This window comes from Apium graveolens, chromosome 6 (genome assembly GCF_009905375.1).
Source record: "Apium graveolens cultivar Ventura chromosome 6, ASM990537v1, whole genome shotgun sequence".
Taxonomy (NCBI): Eukaryota; Viridiplantae; Streptophyta; class Magnoliopsida; order Apiales; family Apiaceae; genus Apium; species Apium graveolens.
In genome coordinates this window covers 9,350,579-9,367,541 of record NC_133652.1, presented here as the reverse complement: position 1 = coordinate 9,367,541, position 16,963 = coordinate 9,350,579, and the positions used below count along the sequence as shown (strand labels likewise).

Sequence of the window (16,963 nt, the reverse complement as noted above, 5' to 3'; positions counted from 1 at the left end):
ACTTTTACAAACTATTCTATTAAATTCGTTAAAATATGTTTTTAGCAATCATGTTCATAAAAGTATACTAAAGGTCAAGATTATTCCATTATTTCACTACAATATTTATTTATAGAGGTACGATCCATTATCTTCTCTGAACCCTCTAATTCAACTCCAAAAATTGTTTGTACAAATTAAGGTGCAATTTGATATTGATCAACAAACCCGAACCCGAACCGAACCCGATGGGTTCGGGTTTTTCCGGGTTCGGGTTTAGGTTCAGTAAAAATGATCTGGTTTGGGTTTGATTTTTGATAAACCCGTTTCGACCGACCCGATTGCCATCCATATGATTCACTCTTTAACCGATAAATAGGCTCTCGAGCGAGGGGGAGTGTTAGAATATAAGATCCTAAAAGAGGCTTCATCTAACAGCTCACAAAAGAAAAGGAAGTCCTGAGTAAGATCTTGTGCTCTTTAACATTTTATGGGCCATCAATGTGACTTCCATCTAACTTCGTATGTATGATATCTATGGAAGAGAAAGGTGCAGTTTATGCCACAATTTGCTCAATTTAACTGAGTCTCAACATAAGAGTTCATAGGCTTACAACTAACTGAATCACCTCAGAAAAACATCTCTAAATTGTGGCGACTTGCGAAAAAAGTGACTTGCACAAAGGTCTTGCCTTAACAGTTAATAGTTTAAAGGCGATAATAACATTATTGTCACCGCAAAAGTTGAATCAATACTCGAGCTAAATAAGAAACAAAGTTCAGCACAACAATAAAACATCACTCTGAAAGTACACCAGCAAATAAACAACTCCCCCAGCTAGAATATTCAAGAATTCTAAATTTCACTGCTCAGCTCTGAAGATCTACATGGGGCTTCTCAACCAAATCCCTGAACACTAACAGACAATAGACGTCAATCCCCGTAAACTCTCTGACGTTTAGGAATTAAAGTCCTCTTCATTTTTTCACGGGGATACTCAATGATTAGATATGTTCCCCCAGCAGCTAGAATTTGATTCTCCAGCTGCATTTAACACATAAGGATTTTTTTTAGAAAGAGAAGTAGGAAATGAAAAGTGAGTGGCAAATATTAAATACAGACAAAACTAGAAATGTTGCAATCCCATATACATATGATTTAGTAAAAGCATACTGGTTCATAATGAATTCACATAGTTGTAATACTGCCTAGCTTTTGATGTTCTGATTTAGAGGATCCAATAGACCTTTGAAAGACGAATAAAGATACTTCCGCAATTAAGATTCACATGATGTCGTGAGAACTTTAGTTACAAAACTATCACTGGTGCTAAATATTGAATAGGAATTTAACTTAATTAGCAAAAAAAAGAATTTAACTTGATTTAAAACTAGTCAAATTACAAATTTAAATGTCTCAAAGTGATGTGCTGTATACAAGTACAAGAGTTGATCTTAGAATCTGAAAAGGATGTAGATGTTGGCTCAAATTGCTTCTGGTTAAAGAATGAAATCTATGCGTAAAGGAAAGATGGAGTGTACTCACCTGAAGCAATGTCCCAAGATTCCTTTTAATGACATAATAGTCATATTTTAGATGTCTCAGGCATCGCACACACCTGCACCAGACACCTTTTGAGTGTCATCTTTATAATCAAAGTAGGTTGCAATCGCTAATGGAAACACCAAAACTAATGGATGACACCAGGAAAACACTGTGTTTTGAACAATAACATGTGTACGAACTTTTTTTAAGAAAATTTCCTCATGTTAATATTAGAAACACAATCTCGTCTATCAGAAATACACTAGTAAAAGTTGATGGTTTGGAATTTTTGGAAACCTAATATGAGTCAAGTTTCCCCACTTGGCCACTGCGCATCATTGTTCCTAAATTACACTTAAGAACAACTAATGTGCATAGTAGCAAAGAATTATGTGCAATTATGTTGTATAAACTCTACATATGAGTTTACAGAAGTCATCTGCAGTACCAGCGATTTTTAAATAGCGACTCAGAAAAAAACTGATATTGGTGTAAGTGGAAAGATATACTAACCCTTCAAAGTTAGCAGCATGGTAGCAGGTTATGAATGCATCACAAGTCATGACCAAGGTACGAAGACCAATGCTGTTACTCAAGATAAAGAAAAATTAGTCAAAACCTTACTAAATAACCAATAAACAAGATAATCTCTAAGGTTTCTGTCCATTTTCTTGTATTAGTCAATTCAAATGCTCAAAGGGTTTTACCGATAAAGCACACACAAAGTTGGATAGAAGACAGGCATGTTCGCAGCAAACGTAGCAGATAGCAGCCAAAAAATGACATAAAACTTTGTGATAAACAATGCTACCAGGAATATTTAAGCAGCAATGCAATTACATGATTAAAAACACCCTTACATTCAAAATTAATACTGTATTATGTTGATTACAATTCTATGCTATTCACACAACATCGTTAAATGTCTTTCCAAACATGGAGTTCTCCTGTGAATAAACCGCAAATTAAAAAAAACTCCGAAGTAAAAAGACTTTGCGTGTCACAACCAATAAATAGACTCCTACATGAGTTCAAAGAAAGCATTAAAACCAATAAAAAAGCACAGCTATATAGAAAGCATCATCTAAAATCATTATTTCCCACTTAGATGTATCTCCAACTCCTTTACCGTAAGAAAGAAAATCTATAAAATATACTCTGTGCAAGCCCTTTCAAACCTTTACTTGGTAATTAATATGTCTTATCAAACAATAATAAAATAGCCTAAATTTCTAAATTGAATCGACTGTTTTCTCATATGTTTTATCTAGTCCACACCAACAAAAGTATTACGAGATAAAATTAACCTGTTGCTGCAGCCAGAAGTAGCTATTGCAGTCCTATTTATACACAAAAGATATGTACCTCTCTTTTTCAATGGACACACACCGACACAACACGTAAACTGAAGAACAGAACGGACAAACTTACCAAATCAAACTAGTCAAAACAGTTTGCTAACGCTTAGTTCGGTTTTGTATATATTTGCCTTACTGAAAAAACCGAACTAAATTGGTCGTGTTCGGGGCTCATGCCAGCACAGCAGCACCGACCGAATAACCCGAACCGAAATTAATCCTATTAACCTAATAATTAATTATATCATGCACATTAACCTAGCACTTAATACTCCCTCCCTCTCTCTCTCTCTCACACACACACTATAATAAAAAACCAAAATCAACCTCCAATACTAGCCCTCTCTCACTCTCCTATCTCTTGCACAGCCTCTTTATCAAGTCATAATTTGCCTTTGCCTTCATTCTCTCAGTAAGATTCTACTAGTAAGGGCATCGACCGTGGTCTGCATGGAAGTTGAGAGGCGTTGGGTAATCGTGATTTTGGTGGTGAGTGAAATGAAAATAGGAATAACTTTGTTCAAAGTTTTCAAGTTTTTGCTGTCACCAATACAGAGAGATTAAATTTATATGTTGAAAGACTACTAATTATTTTGGCTTTTGTTACTTTAGTGTTAATGTGATGCTCGCTAGCTAATCTTCAATAAGGGCCGTCCTTATGATAAGATGGATACTTCTTGTGATGTTCAGCCAGTCTTTGATTATCCGGAGCTAAGAGTAAGGTCAAAACCAAAAACCGAGCATTCCTGCAGTTATTTAGTGGTTAAATTGTTTCTTACACCAACATTATCGCCGTCTGTTTAGTTCTAATGTCCTGAATAACGATCAATTTGGTTTACTTCGTATGCACTACACATACACATATTAAAATTTTGTAGATAGAGTGTTAGAATATTAATATAACAACTCGGTAAGGGTCTTTCTCTAATACCTCGACCCTCGACCGATTCCTTGACACGGTATCAAAGGCGTCGGGAGTAGCACATGTATATATTTCATCAGACTACATCTTAAATATGTTTACCCCTAAGTTAAATCACCAAAGTCTCATCAAGCTATTGCAAATTTGAAACTTGACAGGTATTGGAATATTATCTTAAAAAATATGTTTTAAGTCTCAATATAAAACTTCTTATTACGTTGAACAAAATAAAATTTACCTCTCAGAGGACTCTCTGAAGGAGACAACATTTTCTTCCAGTTTCCGATAATCAACCTCCTGTTCCTCGCTGTTAAACACAATTCAAGCCACAAATAAAATTCAGATTATTTAACACATTTCAAACAAGTCCAAAATAAAAGACTACAAACACAAGAAGATAGAACACAGACACTAAAATGTCCACTTCATTTAGCCGAGATTCCACATCTCGAAAGAACACGTCAACAATTTCTTTTAAATATTCAGGATCAGGATCGTCCGGGTCTTGCATCCTGTGCAAGTCTATAAAGTCCTTGGCGAAAATCCCCTATTTTAAAATCAAAAAAGTAACAACCCATTATAAAAAATTCCAAAAGGGTACATTAAAACAAATCAAGTGAAATTACAAACACCCCACATTAAAATTTACCATAAATCATTGTTTTAGCCTGATGATATAAAAAACAAATTACTAGTAAAAGGATCCGGTCTAGACAAGTAATTGTTACACCATACCAAACAATGATTGTATACAAGAATTTCAATACCAATTATTTGGCCTAGATTATCTTGAATAATAAAATAAAATATAGTTGAAGCACTGACCTCGCGATAAAAAAAGGTACAAAGATCTGCATGTTGCCGCAACAAGTGAGTCAGTGTGGTCACAGTCTCCATTCTGTCCCCTCAGTTAGTAAGGAAATTTCGCCTCCATATATCCACTAGATTTGTTACCCCTTTTTATGTCAGCTGTCATAAAATTCTCATGTATCTACTATATATTTTAAGACAAATATTGTGAATGGTCATATTATCTCGGGCCCACTAAGCATTAACTCTTATTTATTTTTTTATTTTTCTTCTTTTCTTCATTGGTGGAATGGGGGACGGATATACAGTTAAACCTCGATAAACTAATACTCGATAGATTAATAACCTCGTTAAATTAATAATTTTTTGTAACCCAGAGCCGGGTCATTTATGCTAAATTAATAATTCGCTAAATTTATAAGATAATATTTTTTTATTAATACATATAAGTCTCATATAATATATGAATTAATAATTACATATTATATCAAAATTATAAATTTCTAGGATGCACTTTTATAGTAAGCCTCAATTGTAACATGCTTCTTTTTAGAATTGATGTCGCCTTATACTTCATCTTGAATCTTTCTTAATGCATTATGGAGCTCTGGCTTAGTATGTTCATGTTACAAGAGGAAATTAAGTAACTTAGTTAAATAAGGTACCTTTTATTTTTGTGGTAAATAGGAGGCTTGAACCATTTTGAGAACTTAAGGGACATTAAGCAGTCTAATTAAATAAGTGAATTCTTTCAATTTACTTAAATTAATAAATATTTCTTAATGTTATTTTAAGTATTCAATAAATGAAAATAAATTATTATTTTGAGAATTGTATACGTTATAAAATTTTAAATAATATATCTCCATAAATTATTAAATTATTAATATATCGATAAATTAATAAATTATTAATTTATCGAAATATTAATATTTCCATTAATTAATAATTTTTCATGGTCCCAAAGGTATTAATTTATCGAGGTTTTACTGTATCAACATTTAAAAGTTATAGACCAATTAAAATTTGTCACATAATTTTTATTACGTAGCTATATGTGCATTAGAGAAAAATTGTTCTTTTAAATACATATTTATTCTTTCTGTTTTGAATTTTTTTTATTACAATTCCCATATGTTTCAATTTCTAGAAACTGGTGAATATTAAAAAACTAGGAATCTATACTATACTATAATAGCCGGAATAGAGATAATTTGGTTCAACGGTTTGGTTCAATGATAATTCCCTAATTTTGATTATTACAAAAATAGATAAATAGTGTTATATATCTAATAAACTACTAAATTATTAAACTAATACTAAATATAGTATACTTATTCTACTAAACTACGAATACAACTTATCCTATTATTAAAAGATATAAATAATAGTGTTATATATCTGCTAAACTACTAAATTGTTAAACTACTATAAATAGTCTATTTATTCTACTAAATTATGACCACATGTTATTCTATTATTTTTATTATAAATTTATAATCATTATATATTTATATAAATATTTTAAAAATATAATATAACTAGATAAATAAAAATTTAAAATATTAATGGGAACCCGTGCATCGCACGGGATTTATGCTAGTACAAATAAAAACTAGAGTCTAACATAAACCTTTATATCAATCTAATGTAATGATTTCTATGGGCATTACTGAACAAAAATATACATCTACAGCGAATCTCAATTAAACCAATTTGATAACAATTGTATATACGATTGTATATTAATTTTTGATAAAAATTATTTGGCCTAGACCATAATAAAATAAAAGAAATAGTTGAAACACTCATCTTCCGGTACAAAGATTGAAAAACAAGAGCTAGAACTGCAGCTTGTTGGTTTTGAAATAGTCAAACAAGAAAATGAGTACCTCAAGAACAAGTTTAAGTGTGCTAGAGAAGTAGAGACCGTGTTGAGAGAAAGAATTGAGAAAAATGATTTGAAGCTCGAATCATTCAAGAATGCATCTCAGTTGATTGCTAGTATCATTTCTAAAACAAACAATGTGCTAACATAGCTATTGGTTTGGACTATGAGACCTTGAATTCTCACAAAAAAGTTGAAGCTGACAAAGTAAAAGAAATTGAGAACCAAGATATTCCTGTGATGCTGAAAATAGTAAATGCACATTTGTTTAAAACGTGTGAAGTAAACTTCAGTGAAGTAGAGTTGGAAATCAAGCAAGAAATTGCAGATGAAGACAGACAAAATAAAGATGCGTAATCCACTCCCATCACTGAATGTGAGAAGAAGCCTGTAGTGAGTCAAGCTACTAAGACCCCAATAAAAGAGATCAAAACTGAAAATACTGGGAAGAAGAAAAAGAAAAGAAATGGAAAAATAGGTGTAAACAAGAGCAACAATTATGCCTATGTTGTAGATGCTCCAAGGAAGTAATGTCAGAAATGTGGCTCAACAAATCACCTTTGTAAAAAGGATGTTAGTGAGTCAAAGTTTGGAGCATGCAAGTACAATGAGGCTCAAGCTGAAGATCCATATTCTTTCTGTGATAAGTTTGATTGCATTCCTTGCAATATGAAGGTTGTGACAAGCTTTCATAAATTGAAGAAAGATCTTAAGGAAGTCAATCTTGGATCTGCAATCAAGAAGGATAATGCTGATCAAACCATGTTTCACTTATAATAATATAGTATAGATTTAGGTTTTCTCTGTCACCCCCAATATTTCTCACAATTTATTATGGACATGAAAGATAAATTAGTATCCCAAATATGGACTCCGTGATCCACTAGGGATGGCAATTTGTACCGAACCGATAGATACCCGATCTGTACCGATCCGATTGGGTTTTACCGAACCCGAATATCTCCGGTTTGCATTCGAGTTCGGTTTTGATTTTTAAACCCAAACCATTTTCGGGTCGGGTTTGGGTTTAAGGCATACCGTTCCGAACCCGACCCGAAAATCCGAAACCCGTTGCGTTCCCACCCGAACCCGAACCCGAACCCGGTCCGAAACCCGTGTTAATACATAAATAATATTTTTAATTTTAAAAGTAGTAATATAATATAGAATATAGTATATTTTAAAAATTATACTTTTTACAAACTATTCTATTAAATTCATTAAAATATGTTTTTAGCAACCATGTTCATACAAGTATACTAAAGGTCAAGATTATTTCATTATTTCACTAAAAAATTTATTTATGGAGGTACGATCCATTGTCTTCTCTGAACCCTCTAATTCAACTCCAAAAATTGTTTATACAAATTAAGGTGCAATTTGATATTGATCAACAAACCCGAACCCGAACCGAACCCGATGGCTTCGGGTTCGGGTTTAGTGATTCGGGTTTTTCCAGATTCGGTTTCAGGTTCAGTAAAAATAATCGGGTTTGAGTTTGATTTTTGATAAACCCGTTTCGACCGACCCCATTGCCATCCATATGATCCACTCTTTAACCCGTAAATAGGCTCTCGAGAGGGGGAGTGTTAGAATATAAGATCCTAAAAAAGGCTTCATCTAACGGCTCACAAAAGAAGAGGAAGTCCTGAATAAGATCTTGTGCTCTTTAACATTTTATGGGCCATCAATGCGACTTCCATCTAACTTCGTATGTATGATATCTATGGAAGAGAAAGGTGCAGTTTACGCCACAATTTGCTCAATTTAACCGAGTCTCAACATAAGAGTTCATAGGCTTACAACTAACTGAATCAACTCAGAAAAACATCTCTAAATTGTGGCGACTTGCGAAAAAAGTGAGTTGCACAAAGGTCTTGCCTTAACAGTTAATAGTTTAAAGGCGATAATAACATTATTGTCACCGCAAAAGTTGAATCAATCATCGAGCTAAATAAGAAACAAAGTTCAGCACAACAATAAAACATCACTCTGAAAGTACACCACCAAATAAACAACTCCCCCAGCTAGAATATTCAAGAATTCTAAATTTCACTGCTCAGCTCTGAAGATCTACATGGTTCTTCTCAACCAAAACCCTGTGAACACTAACAGACAATAGACGTCAATCCCCGTAAACTCTCTGACGTTTAGGAATTAAAGTCCTCTTCGTTTTTTCACGGGGATACTCAATGATTGGATATGTTCCCCCAGCAGCTAGAATTTGATTCTCCAGCTGCATTTAACACATAAGGATTTTTTTTAGAAAGAGAAGTAGGAAAAGAAAAGTGAGAAGCAAATATTAAATACAGACAATACTAGAAATGTTGCAATCCCAAATACATATGATTTAGTAAAAGCATATTGGTTCATAATGAATTCACATAGTTGTAATACTGCCTAGCTTTTGATGTTCTGATTTACAGGATCCAATAGACCTTTGAAAGACGAATTAAGATACTTACACAATTAAGATTCACATGATGTTATGAGAACTTTAGTCACAAAACTATCACTGGTGCTAAATATTGAATATGAATTTAACTTAATTAGCAAAGAAAAGAATTTAACTTGATTCAAAACTAGTCAAATTACAAATTCAAATGTCTCAAAGTGATGTGTTGTATACAAGTACAAGAGTTGATCTTAGAATCTGAAAAGGATGTAGATGTTGGCTCAAATTGCTAATGGTTAAGGAATGAAATCTATGCGTAAAGAAAAGATGGAGTGTACTCACCTGAAGCAATGTCCCAAGCTTCCTTTTAATGACATAATAGTCATCTTTTAGATGTCTCAGACATCGCACACACCTGCACCAGACACCTTTTGAGTGTCATCTTTATAATCAAAGTAGGTTGCAATCGCTAATAGAAACACCAAAACAAATGGACGACACCAGGAAAACGCTGTGTTTTGAACAATAACATGTGTACGAACTATTTTAAGAAAATTTCCTCATATTAATATTAGAAACACAATATCGTCTATCAGAAATGCACTAATAAAAGTTGATGGTTTGGAATTTTTGGAAACCTAATAGGAGTCAAGTTTCCCCACTTGGCCACTGCGCATCATTGTTCCTAAATTACACTTAAGAACAACTAATGTGCATAGCAGCAAAGAATTATGTGCAATTATGTTGTATAAACTCTACATATGAGTTTACAGAAGTCATCTGCAGTACAAGCGATTTTTAAATAGCGACTCAGAAAAAAACTGATATTAGTGTAAGTGGAAAAACTCAATGGACACACACAGACACAACACGTAAACTGAAGAACGGACAAACTTACCAAATCAAACTAGTCAAAACAGTTTGCTAACGCTTAGTTCGGTTTTGTATATATTTGCCTTACTGAAAAAACCGAACTAAATTGGTCGCGTTGGGGGATCATGCCAGCACAGCAGCACCGACCGAATAACCCGAACCGAAATTAATCCTATTACCCTAATAATTAATTATATCATGCACGTTAACCTAGCACTTAATACTCCCTCCCTCTCTCTCTCTCACACACACACTATAATAAAAAAACCAAAATCAATCTCCAATACTAGCCCTCTCTCACTCTCCTATCTCTTGCACAACCTCTTTATCAAGTCATAATTTGCCTTTGCCTTCATTCTCTCAGTAAGATTCTACTAGTAAGGGCATCGGCCGTGGTCTGCATGGAAGTTGAGAGGCGTTGGGGAATCGTGATTTTGGTGGTGAGTGAAATGAAAATAGGAATAACTTTGTTCAAAGTTTTCAAGTTTTTGCTGTCACCAATACAGAGCGATTAAATTTATATGTTGAAAGACTACTACTTAATTTTGGCTTTTGTTACTTTAGTGTTAATGTGATGCTCGCTAGCTAATCTTCAATAAGGGCCGTCCTTATTATAAGATGGATACTTCTTGTGATGTTCAGTCAGTCTTTGATTATCTGGAGCTAAGAGTAAGGTCAAAACCAAAAACCGAGCATTCCTGCAGTTACTTAGTGGTTAAATTGTTTCTTACACCAACATTATCGCCGTCTGTTTAGTTCTAATGTCCTGAATAACGATCAATTTGGTTTACTTCCTATGCACTACACATACACAAATTAAAATTTAGTAGATATATAGAGTGTTAGAATATTAATATAACAGCTCAGTAAGGGCCTTTCTCTAATACCTCGACCCTCGACCGGTTCCTTGACATGGTATCAAAGGCGGCGGGAGGAGCAAATGTATATATTTCAATCAGACTACATCCTAATTATGTTTACCCCTAAGTTAAATCACCAGAGTCTCATCAAGCTATTGCAAATTTGAAACTTGACAAGTATTGGAATATTATCTAAAAAATATGTTTTAAGTCTCAATATAAAGCTTCTTATTAAGTTGAACAAAATAGAAATTTACCTCTCAGAGGACTCTCTGAAGGAGACGACATTTTCTTCCAGTTTCCCATAATCAACCTCCTGTTCCTTGCTGTTAAACACAATTCGAGCCACAAATAAAATTCAGATTATTTAACACCTTTTAAACAAGTCCAAAATAAAAGACTACAGACACAAGAAGATAGAACACAGACAGTAAAATGTCCACTTCATTTAGTCGAGATTCCACATCTCGAAAGAACACGTCAACAATTTCTTTTAAATATTCAGGATCAGGATCGTCTGGGCACTACTAGAAAAACCGGCTAAATTCAACCGATTAAATTCAACCGGCCGTAAATTCAACCGGATCCAGTTGAATACGCAGTCAAGATGATATGAGCTTTGACCCAAACTTAATTTCAACCGGACAAATTCAACCGACACTAAATTCAACCGAATAAAATCAACCGATGTCAAATTCAACTGTATCCGGTTGATATTGGACAAGCAATTATTTCAGAAAGCGGGAAACTTCCCACCGAAAAGATAAAATCAACCGTTTAAATTCAACCAAAATAAATTCAACAGTTTCTAGTTGAATTTGTATAAAGCTCTTTTCGTTTAAGCGGGAAACTTCCCTCCAAAAAATAGTTTCAGCCGATTAAATTTAACTGAAATAAATTCAACCGTTTCTGGTTGAATTTGTATAAGACTCTTTTCATTTAAGCGGGAAATTTCCCACCAAATTGTAAATTCAACCAATACTAAATCTGGTTGAATTTATATTTGCGAGAGTCTTCCCTGTACTTTATTTTTGGGTTATAAAAACAACAGAATGTGGTTGTTTTTAATAAAAATGCTGATTTTATAAGAAATGACAAATAACTATATATTGATTTCTAAAAATAATGTACTATAAAAAAGACATCTAAATGTACAGTTTAAAATTATATGAGCCAATACTAACAATAAAACTAGTAACCTTTATAATTATGAATTTGTATTCAACTACTCAGTCAACTCCTTTAATAAAAAAATAGCAAGTATTTAATAATTTTTATAAATTCATAAAAAATTAGTATGGAGTTAATTATGCATGTGTCCCCTAAATAGTAACAAAGACTTGATTTTATAAAAAAATAAAATTTTTTAAGGTCCGTGTTACTATTTAAATATAAAAAATTATTCTATTTATTTTTAAAGTCATCAAGAAACCAAGAAATATACTTTAAAGTTTATTCTAACTAATAATAGCAAAAGGTATAGTAATTAGCTGCTCAATGAATCAGTGACACATTTATTTACAAGCCACCTAACCCTTATTTTCAACCATTTTTGGTTGAATTTATTTCATAAATTTGTAAACCCTACTGTATCCTTTCTTTTTCGTTGTCTCCATTTTCCTTTTGCCTCTTTACAATTTTCTCTCATATCTTTGCCTCCCTCAAACTTCAATTTTGTAAATTTTCATGTCAAGTAAGTTTTGTTTCATAATTATTTTAGATCTTGTTGTGATAATTGTATCAATTTTGTTAGTTATGCCAATATTACATGCTTTTTTGTATAAATTGATGTTGACTATCTTACTTAGATTGAAAAAATTATTGTTATTATTACTTGTTATTAAATATGTTAAAATAATTGAGAAATAATGAGCTATAAATTGATACTATCAATTATATTAATTATTGTGAAATATATAAGTTATTATTTATATAAATAAATAATAATTTATATATATAATAATTAGCTTCTTGGTTTTACTACAATTACTAAATTAAATTACATGCAATATTTTTAGATGTCATCCGATCGAAGATGGATGAATGAGAGGTTCGATGCAAGAAATAATATAACGGAGGAATACAAACTTGGTGTACAAAATTTTATTAGAGTTGCTTTAAAAGGGGATGTTGATTCAAAGGGGAGGATAAGATGTCCATGTAAAGAGTGTGGAAATATATGGTATAAGTTACCTGATAATGTAACTTATGATTTGTATCGACACGGCATTATGGAGTCATACACTAGATGGATTTTTCATGGTGAGAAGGATAGCTCCGGTGTTGAAGGCGAGACTTGTAGAGATGATGATATGTATGATGCGCATGACATGCTTAGAGACTTTGCAGATGCACATGAAAATTTTGGGAATGGTGAGGAGGAACCCAATGCAACAGCAAAAAACTTTTATGATATGTTGGATGGTGCTTCTGAACCACTTTATCCAAATTGCTCTAGTTCTACCACTTTATCATTCGTGAACAAGTTGTTGTATTTTAAGAACAAACATGGTTGTAGTAATAAGGGGTTTGATGAGTTACTTCAACTTATTGGATCAGTTTTTCCCGAGAACCACAATCTACCCGAGACCTATTATGATGTGAAAAAGATGATAAGTGGATTGAATATGGGATACGAAAAGATTGATGCTTGTGAGAATGATTGCATGTTATTTTACAAGGAAAACAGTAAGAAGACATGTTGTGACATATGTCATACAAATCGATTTAAGGATCTAAAAGATAGTGAGAAGAAGTCGATTCCAAGAAAGATCTTGCGATACTTTCCACTAGTACCGAGACTACAACGTTTATACATGTCTGAGCAAACTGCTAAGTGTATGACGTGGCACCATGACAGAGTTGTAGTTGAAGTCAATTATCTCATGCAGCAGATGGAGATGAATGGAAAGCCTTTGATGCTAGATTTCCGAGGTTTGCAAAAGAGGCACGGAATATCAGACTTGGCCTTTCTAGTGATGGATTTGACCCATTTCGTGATCCACTAGCAAGGGATTACACTGTATGGCCTGTGGTTATGGTTGTTTATAACCTTCCACCATCTATGTGCATGAAAGCTCCATACATGTTCATGCCTCTCATTATTCCCGGTCCCACTGATCCTACAAAAGACCTACATGTTTATCTCCGTCCGTTAATTGATGAACTGAAGATGTTATGGCATACAGGGGTGGAGACATATGATAGGTCATCACGCACAAATTTTCAGACGAGGGCAGCACTAATATGGACGATTAGCGACTTTCCAGCACTTGCAATGTTAAGTGGATGGTCAACAAAGGGTAAATTATCATGTCATGTATGTAGTGGAGACGTTAAAGGCTTTCAACTCAAGAATGGTGGTAAAACTTCTTTCTTTGGCACTGCTCGATATTTTTTGGAACCGGGTGATCCTTTGAGGAATAGCACAAAGTTTGGAAAACGAGAGGTACGATCTGTTACAGCTCGACATTCGGGAACAAGGGCAAAGACTACATGTGATCTTATACAGTTTCCTCCTCCGGGAAAGTTAACCAAAAGAAGACCCAGGGATTATGGTGTGGCTCATAATTGGACTCATTATTCTCCATTTTTTGAGCTCCCGTATTGGGAGACACTTAATCTTCGACACAATATTGATGTCATGCACACCGAAAAGAATGTGTTTGAAAACATATTCTACACAATGCTGAATGATAAGAACAAGACAAAAGATAACTTAAAAGCAAGGCATGATTGTGAGGAACTTGGTATTAGGCGTGAGTTGTGGACTCCGGATGGGAAGACAATGCCACCTGCTCCATATGCACTCGTGAGGGAACAAGTTGATAAGTTGTTAGGCTGGATTCTAACACTTAAACTTCTGGATGGGTATGTTTCAAATATATCTAGGTGTGTGAATCTTGAAAAACATACTATTCAGAGGATGAAATCACATGACTGTCATATTTTTATGCAAAAATTGTTGCCCATTGTTTGTCGTGACTTGCTACCAAGACAAGTTGGTGATGCCATTATTGAGTTGTCTAACTTCTTTCAAGATCTGTGCTCATCTACCTTGAGATACTCTGATTTGTTAAAAATGGAGAAAGATGTAGTGAGGATCATGTCTAAGTTCGAAACCATTTATATTCCTGGTTTCTTTGACCCGATGGAGCATTTGCCGCTACATTTAGCTACTGAGTGTAAGTTGGGTGGTCCTGTTACATATAGATGGATGTATCCTTTTGAAAGATTCTTGCATGGATTGAAGATGAAAGTAAGGAACAAAGCATATCCGGAGGGTTCAATGGCTGAACGCTACATCGAAGAGGAGTGTGTGCACTTTTGCTCACTATATTTTGAATCTGAAATTGAAGCAGTGCATAATCAGCTCCGTCGTTTTGAGGCACCTAAAAAGTGCATTGATCCCAACTTGTTAAGTGTTTACACACATCCCACGAAACCCATTGTAAGAAAAGGACATAGAATCTTGAGTGTGGATGAAGATAGACTTATCAAATACTATGTTCTTATTAATACACCGGAGGTTGCAAAGTACTTGAGGTAATATTTTTTAACTCATATTATTTTGTTCTTTTCATTTTATTTTATCTTATTAGTTATTGTTATTTTATAGTGAATTTCACAAGTTGGTGCACAAACAATACCCCGAATTTGATGATGTAGCAAATGAAAGATTTCAAAAAGATCGATTCACAAATTGGTTTGAAAAAAGGGTATGTGTCTAAATACATTTATACAAAAAATTTTATTATCTTTAAATAGTGTAGCGCACTTACATATATGGTTCATTCATTATATAACTAGGTAGCGGATTATCCAAAACTCAAACAAAAATTTAAGGATTTGATAAGGGGTCCAATGCGTGACGTTGATATTTATAATGGTTGCCATTGCAATGGTTATAAATTTGGATGTGCAAAGTCTAATGAACGCACTTCACCAAATTCCGGTGTGCTTGTTATTGGTAAGAAATATAATATATTCTTGAATTTTATTTAATATACATTATCATTTTATTATCTTACTCATTATATTGATGTATTATTTGTACTTAATAATGTATTCATTTATATGTAGGAACTTCTTATAAGGAGAGTTTTCAAAACAATTATGGTCGACTTGAAGAAATTCTTGAGCTTCACTACCATAATGGACATAAAGTTGTATTATTCAAATGTCATTGGTTTGATCATACAACACATGTCAAAGTGGATAGAAATAGGATGACTACGGTGGACATTAGATCAACGTTAAATGCCGAAGATGTGTTCATTTTGGCGAGTCAAGCTCATCAAGTTTATTATGCTCAAAGTATTTCAAGTGCAAAATCACCATGGTACACGGTTTTAACAACGAAAAGTCGTTTTGTCAATGAAGAAGTGGCATCAAAGAAGAGCTCGCTCTCAAATGACGATGCTTTACAAAATGATGTTTCAAATGCTTCATCATCTCACGTCGAACCGGTGGTTATTCATGATCCTAAGAATTTTTTTATTGACTTGAGGTTTGTTGAGAATGATTACTCCATGGATGACTACAATGAAGAACAAGATAATAATAAGGACGAATACGTGAATGTTGATGATGAAGAAAGTGAGAGCGATGATGATATGCCTTAGTCTAATTTCTTTTTAAGTAATATCAAATTTGTACTAAGACAGAGATTATTGCAATTATTTTGCTTAATGTTTAAATTTATATATTATAATGATTAGATTTATATATTACATGTATTATTAAACTAATTTATGTTTTTTTAAATTAGCAGGATACAACTTCCCGTAGCTATTCCAGGTTTATGTAGCATATTTAAAACAACCAATTTTGGTTGTTTTAATTTATTGATCTAAACAACTAATGTCCTGTACCCCTAGGTCATATATATTAGGCTTGTATCTTATTCGCCTTTCCTCTCACAGCGCCGCTCTCAAGAACTTTTTACAAATCTCTCTCAAATCTTCCACAAGCTTATTACAAACTTCTTCCAAATATGATGTCCGTCTCAACAGGTATGATTTCAACTTCGTTTTAATCACGATTTTGAATGGTTTTTTGATTTCGATTTTCAACTTCGTTTTGGTCACAATTTTTTTGGATTTGTGCGAATCAATTGGTGTAATAATGGGGTTTTAATTTATTTTAGCTAATTTTGAATTAGGGCTTTTAGCTATTGTTGTTTTATTCTCTAATTACGGATGATAGCTGATTTTATGGGTGTTTCTTATTAGTTTAATTAGGGCTTATGTGTTTTTGGTCAGGGGTGTATGTTTGTGTTCGTGTGTTTAGTCAGGGGTATAGTTTTTTTTATTTTTTATAACTATAAAATG

At 33.4% G+C, this 16,963-nt stretch overlaps 2 protein-coding genes across 2 annotated transcripts; one reads left to right on the top strand and one right to left on the bottom strand.

Moving 5' to 3' along the window:
• Window positions 1–913: 913 nt before the first annotated feature.
• Window positions 914–4,702, bottom strand: LOC141664544 (histidine-containing phosphotransfer protein 1-like). Its single transcript, XM_074470500.1, has 6 exons — window positions 4,631–4,702; window positions 4,216–4,352; window positions 4,044–4,112; window positions 3,558–3,629; window positions 1,526–1,598; window positions 914–1,024 (listed from the first exon to the last, which is right to left on the bottom strand). The coding sequence occupies exons 1-6, from the start codon at window positions 4,700–4,702 to the stop codon at window positions 914–916; spliced, it is 534 nt and encodes a 177-aa protein (XP_074326601.1).
• Window positions 4,703–12,649: 7,947 nt separating this feature from the next.
• LOC141664542 (uncharacterized) lies at window positions 12,650–16,255 on the top strand. The gene is made up of 5 exons (XM_074470499.1): window positions 12,650–13,319; window positions 13,523–15,176; window positions 15,250–15,349; window positions 15,441–15,600; window positions 15,714–16,255. The coding sequence occupies exons 1-5, from the start codon at window positions 12,650–12,652 to the stop codon at window positions 16,253–16,255; spliced, it is 3,126 nt and encodes a 1,041-aa protein (XP_074326600.1).
• Window positions 16,256–16,963: the final 708 nt, after the last annotated feature.